Below are 6,194 nucleotides of genomic sequence, written 5' to 3'. Positions count from 1 at the left end.
GGTTATATCTGTTTTCGAACAATATCATGTGGTTTAAAAGTTTGCAAAATAATACTTTGAGGTTCATTCCGTTAGCAAACACATACCAAATTAACTAACAGTGTTAAAAGTCAAAGGGAAAAGACTTAATTTTGTCCTTATATTTATTTATTTTATAAATTAAGCTCCTTTATTATCTAATTGTCACAAACAAATCCCAAAATAAAAAATAAAATCAATTATATCATCTTCTATGTCTCTTTAATTTTTCTTTTCTCTCTCTTCTCTCCTAATTTTTCTCTCCCTCTAATCAAATCAACCACCAAACAAACTGTAAATCCAATTTCTCAACTCCTTTGACTTAAACCTTTTCCATTTCCTCAAATGCCCTCTTCAACTCCAATTTCTCTCCTTTCTCTTCTTCGTTAATGGATACGGTACGCAGAAAGCTATTATATGACACTGTCAACTATACTGTTGGTTGTATAGCAGAATGCAATCCTATCGATGATTACTGTAATACCGATTGTTGTGATTTTTCTTTACTCAAATGCACAGCATCTAGAGTTCCTCCTTTTCCACCAGCATCTCCACAGCATACGCTTCCCAAAAGATTCTTAGTCCTCGCTCTTGTTCTCGGTATAACTGTGATTTCTCTTCTTTGTTTGACGATTTATTACAAATTCTATTCAGGGCCTTGTATGAGGAGAAGAAGGAGGGATCCAAAGCAACGAAGAAGTGAAATCCGTGAGGAATCTCTTGATGAAGACCGTGGACCTGTGCTTGATCATCTGATTTGGTATATAAACACTGTGGGTTTACAGCCATCTGTGATTAATTCGATTAGTGTTTGTAAGTTTAAGAAAGGAGACAGTCTTGTTGAAGGAGCTGATTGTGCTGTTTGTTTGAGTGAATTTGAAGAAGATGAAACTCTTCGGCTTTTGCCTAAGTGTAATCATGCTTCTCACATCCCTTGTATTGATACTTGGCTCAGATCTCATACTAATTGCCCTATGTGTCGAGCTCCGATTGTTGTTCCGAATCCAATTGCAGAAGGTTCAGCTAGTGGTGTCGCGGGAGTAGTAAAAGAAGCACAAATTGGGGTTTCGGAAACTGAAAGTGGAGATGGTGAATTGAGGATTCAAATTGAAGAAGGGGAAGGGGATGATTTGAATTCACAGGATGAACAGGATAGAAGAAAAGGAATTGAAGAGGAGGAGGAGGGGATTCAGCCAATGAGAAGGTGAATTTGTTTGATAGTTGACTTAGAGAGCGAAAAATTAAGAGAGAAGAGATAGAAAAAAAAATTAAAGAGATGAAGAAAATTGTATAATTAATTTTTATTTTTTATTTTAGGATTTGTTTCTGATAATTAGATAATATGAGAGTTTAATTTATAAAATAAATAAATGTAAGGACCTAATTAACTCTTTTTTCTTTGACTTTTAACACCATTAGTCAATTTGGTATGCGTTTGCTAACGGAATGAACCTTAAAGTACCATTTTAAAAACTTTTAAACCACATTGGTGTTGTTCAAAAATAGGTGTAACCATAAGGTTTATTTTTGTACTTTTCCCTTAAATTAATTATTAAGTATAGTATAATTATAGTTAAGAATAAAATTAGTACCGATAATTGTTTATACTAAGCACCGTAGCTAAACAACAGTTTTAATATGGGAATGTTGACTAAAATAATTAGATCAACCATCACAATTTTATGTTATTAATAAATTAATAATTTTTTTTCATTACCTTAAACTAAGTTTTTTATTTCAAAACTTTTTCTCTCTTAAGTCGAGAGCCCTAGCTTTTCTCTCCAAAGTCGAGAGTAGCCGCCGCCACCGTCGTAGTAATGGCAAACATCGACCATCTCCTCTCTGACTTAGCTCTTCACGATGATGAGGAGGAGGAAATTGTGTTCGAACAGTTCGCAGGAGATCCTAACGAACAACTAGTAAACCTAAGCCTAGTTGGGCGCTTCCTATCACCCTCGCCAATCAACTTCCAGGTCATGAAAAAACGTATGGCTATACTGTGGCATCCTGAAAGTGGGATCTGTATTAAAGAACTAGCAGACCGGCGCTACCTGTTCTAGTTCTTTGTTGAGGAGGACATCAGGCGAGTGTATAACACGGGACCTTGGTTTTTTGAGAATCGCATCCTTGTAATGCAGCGTCTTGAAAGAGGGGTCGTCACATCTAAAATTACACTCTTCCACGTGAATGTGTGGGCCTGAATCTATGAACTCCCTGCTGGTTTTATGTCCGAGAGTATGGGCAAGGCACTTGGGGGCTTTATGGGAGAGTTTGTTGCCTATGACAATAATAACAATTCTGGCTTCTGGAATGAATATATGAGGATCAGGGTGCGATTGGATATCCGTGTACCGATTAAGAGGTGGAAGAAAATCAAAGCAAGTGGTGGGAGCAGCAGTATTGTCCAGTTCAAATATGAACGCATTGCTTTTTTCTGCTTCCTATGTGGATGTCTCGATCATACCGAGAACTTCTGTAAGAAATATGCTGTGGAGGAGAAGTGCTCGATCAAGCGGGAGTGGGGTACCTGGCTGAAGGCACTGTCTCGTCAGGGGATGGATGGGGGCGCGAAAAGATGGCTGCGAAGCCCAGCGGAAAGAAACCTTAAGCCGATGGTTACTGAAATGAGAGGAAATAAAACGACTGAGACTCAGACTGAGAGAGTGCAGGATACGGTAATCGGTAAGAACAGTAGCAGCAAGAGGGCTACTAGCCCTTTGGGGAGTAGAACCCAAAACTCGGTTATGAGGATCAGCCTAAAGGCTGGCATGTGTGCCCCGCAGGCAGATGATGAGGCCGGGCCTATGGATACTGAGAGTACAGAAGCTTCTGACCTTGAGCTAATTGAGGAGAAAAACGGAAGTGAGATGAAACACAACCTGAGAGGCAACTGACACAGACTGACACAGTTTCAGAAGAAAATGTCTCTGATTCAACCCTCCATGACACAAATGTATTGGCCGAGCTTCATGAACAGCCCCGCCAGAAGCAATGATTGGCTTAGCATGGAACTGTCGGGGCCTTGGCAACCCCCGAGCAGTTGGCGGGTTGAAGAATCTTGTCAATACGCGGAAGCCACTCTTTATTTTTTTTAATGGAAACTCTTGTTAATGCAAATAAATTAGAAGCGATTAAGTGCTGCCTTGGTTTTGATTCTTCCTTTGTAGTCGATTGTGTTGGTCGAAGTGGAGGACTTGCCCTCCTTTGGAATAATAAATTGATCATTTCAATTTTGTCGTTTTCGCAATCTCATATTGATTTCTCTATTGTTGAATCCCCGCCTCTGATGTGGAGATGCACTGGTTACTATGGTCAGCCTGACAGAAGCAATCGTAGACTGTCGTGGGACTTGCTGAAGGACCTTAAAGGCCGCTCCCCCCTGCCTTGGTGTGTCATAGGGGACTGTAATGATCTTTTGTTTGTGTCAGACAAGCGGGGTGGGGGCCCGCATCCAGAATGGCTGTATAGAGGCTTCAGGGAAGCTGTTGATTTTTGTAATCTTTTTGATCTGCCTCTTCAGGGTTATGGATACACGTGGGAAAGGGGTAGGGGCACTGAAAATTTTGTGGAAGAAAGATTAGACCGCTGTTTGGTCAATAGTGAGTGGGCTTCAAAGTTCCCGGGAGCTGCTTTAACCTATGTGTTTGTCAGTGTGTCAGACCATCAACCGATTGAACTAAGCACTGCCGCACCATCCCGGCGCCGTATTGCTAGAAGGTTCCGTATGGAAAATGGCTGGTTTAGAGAAAATTCATTCACCGAGTCGGTACGGAGAAGGTGGAACGCGACGGGCTCGCTACTGCTGTGTGACAGGCTCATTGATAGCACCAAAGAGATGCCGCGCTAGAGCAAAGGCTGCGCTCACCATTTCTCTATAGATATTCATCACTGCCAGCGGGAGCTTGCTGCTATGATGCTGAACCCGGCACTTAACGAGTCGTCACTTATTTCTGATAAAAGGGCAGAGCTGAATGTTTTGTTGCAGAAAGAGGAAGATTTTTGGCGACAGGAGGGGATAGAAACAACTCTTATTTTCATCGTGTGGCCACTGGGAGGCGCCGTTGATAGCTCCCATTTGTATAGGATTTTTAGACCGTTTCTGGTTCAGTTTCGCTTCGTGTTCTTTAAGTTTTATATTCATTTTCTTCTCTTTTAGTAGAAATAAGTCCTCTCGTGTATTTATGGCACTTTCTGTGTTTTCAGGTGTTTGAAGGCGTATTCGAGTTTTCCCAAACCAGACCCGAACCTTTTGGGGTGATTCCGGATAATTCAGGGACCGTCGGAGCACTTTTAGGATTCATAAGGAACCATTAGAGCGGATTTCGGAAGCCCAGGGACCAAAGTGAAGAAAAACCGGGGAATTACCTCATTTGGGAGCCTGTCTCGTCGAGACACAGGCCTGTCTCGCCGAGACAGGTAGTGTCTCGTCGAGACACTAGACTGTCTCAATGAGACTGCCACTTGTCTCGACGAGATGAGGCGGGAGAGGCGCAAAAACGCCTCTCCCCAGCTGGAATCTCGAATTTTAGCCCAATTAGAGGCTTGTAATACGCGGGAAATGCCATTTTTACCCCTCTAAGACCTAGGTTTGCTGCCTATCGCTATAAATAGGCAGCTTAACATACAAAGTGGGGGTCGTTCTTTTTGTTTTTCATTATTTCGAGAGCAGACACCAAAGTAGAGTTTTAATTTCGCACTCGTAGTCTAGGTTTATTTTCGAAGAACTGCTCAAAGGGTGGAGGATCTACCTTGTTTACCTTGTAATCAGACAAACGGGTTTAGAATTTCTTTACCCTTAATCTTCTTTACATTTATTCAAGAATGTCTTCATTTATCCCCTATAACATGTTTATTCTGATTAGTTTGTCTATGAACTAATCCCCATCCAATCTAGGATGGGGATGAGATTGATTAAGATGCTATGAATGGTAGGGTTTAGGGTTTAAGAATTGCTTATTGAATTGATTGGATTATGTATGCTTTATGCCTAGATGATGTTAGGGACAGGATTAATTGCTAGAATGAGCATTGATAATGCTCAACTAGCACGTTTATGTATATATTGCGCCTAATGCCTGTAACCCTGGCATGAGCTAGATATTAGATAGATCGATTCTTGACCATGGAATCATCTTTACCGAATTTGCATAAATCCGACTTCGCTAGAGACCTCTAGGAATGAGGCTTTGTGGCTGGGCTACGGCTTTAGCCTTAATTGTCAATAAACCTAATGCTTTGCATGACCTAGGGTATATGCCTAATCAAGCCGTCACCCGAATGCATGTGAATAGGAAAGACAATACTCATCATATTAGTCTTTCACCTAGGGCGATTACCTTCAATCTTTATAAAGCTTAAACCTGAACCCCTTTTACCACATTCGTAGGGATTAATCAATGGATTCCCCTACCTGGATTGCAACTATCATTGACCACAATCCACCCTGCGGCTAGTTCTGTTTATTGCTTTCTTAGGATAGAAGTTTATTTTATTAGTTTAAAGCACAAAATTGCTCTTCAACCAGCTGAATAAACATATTACCCATTTAAATCAACAAATTGGGATAGTAGTCCTTGTGGTTCGATCTCGTGCTTAAGCACTGTATTACTTGTTGCGATAGGATACACTTGTCCTATTTACTGCTATATATTTTACGAGCATCAAGTTTTTGACGCCGTTGCCGGGGACTACTTTAATTTTGATTAGTTTGAATTTTGATAGGTGTTTGTTTGTTTGGCATACCATGAACCGACGTTCTCGGAGTCATTCTCCATTACGGTTTGATCCTGATATAGACCGACTTTCTCGCAGGCTAAGGAAAGAACGTCAGGCAGCCTTGCTTAGACAAAGAGCCGAGACTTTCAACACAGACATCCCAGAAGGAGTTTGTGAAGAGGAACTAATGGCAGATAGGTCTATTATGGAGTTGCTCAAAGCTCAGAGGCCAGCTGCAACCTCAAGCATCCTGGATCCTGCGATTACGGCAGCTACCTTTGAGATCAAACCGGCAATGATACAGATGATCCAGAACTCGGGTCAGTTCGGTGGGGATTATCACGAAGATCCCAACGCACACCTCAACAAATTTATGGAATACTGTGGCACCTTCAAATATAAGGATGTTGCGCCTGAACAAGTCTTCATGAAGCTGTTCAGATTTTCTCTGAAGGATGATG

General features: G+C 41.4%; 1 protein-coding gene across 1 annotated transcript; it reads left to right on the top strand.

Annotated features, from left to right (window-relative positions):
* Positions 1 to 407: 407 nt before the first annotated feature.
* On the top strand, positions 408 to 1,226 carry LOC136219293 (RING-H2 finger protein ATL54-like). Its single transcript, XM_066006653.1, has one exon. The coding sequence runs from the start codon at positions 408 to 410 to the stop codon at positions 1,224 to 1,226; it is 819 nt and encodes a 272-aa protein (XP_065862725.1).
* Positions 1,227 to 6,194: the final 4,968 nt, after the last annotated feature.

Source organism: Euphorbia lathyris, chromosome 1 (assembly GCF_963576675.1).
Source record: "Euphorbia lathyris chromosome 1, ddEupLath1.1, whole genome shotgun sequence".
In the NCBI taxonomy this organism is placed as follows: Eukaryota; Viridiplantae; Streptophyta; class Magnoliopsida; order Malpighiales; family Euphorbiaceae; genus Euphorbia; species Euphorbia lathyris.
The sequence above is the reverse complement of the archived record's forward strand: the minus strand, read 5'-3'. Positions and strand labels throughout refer to the sequence as shown.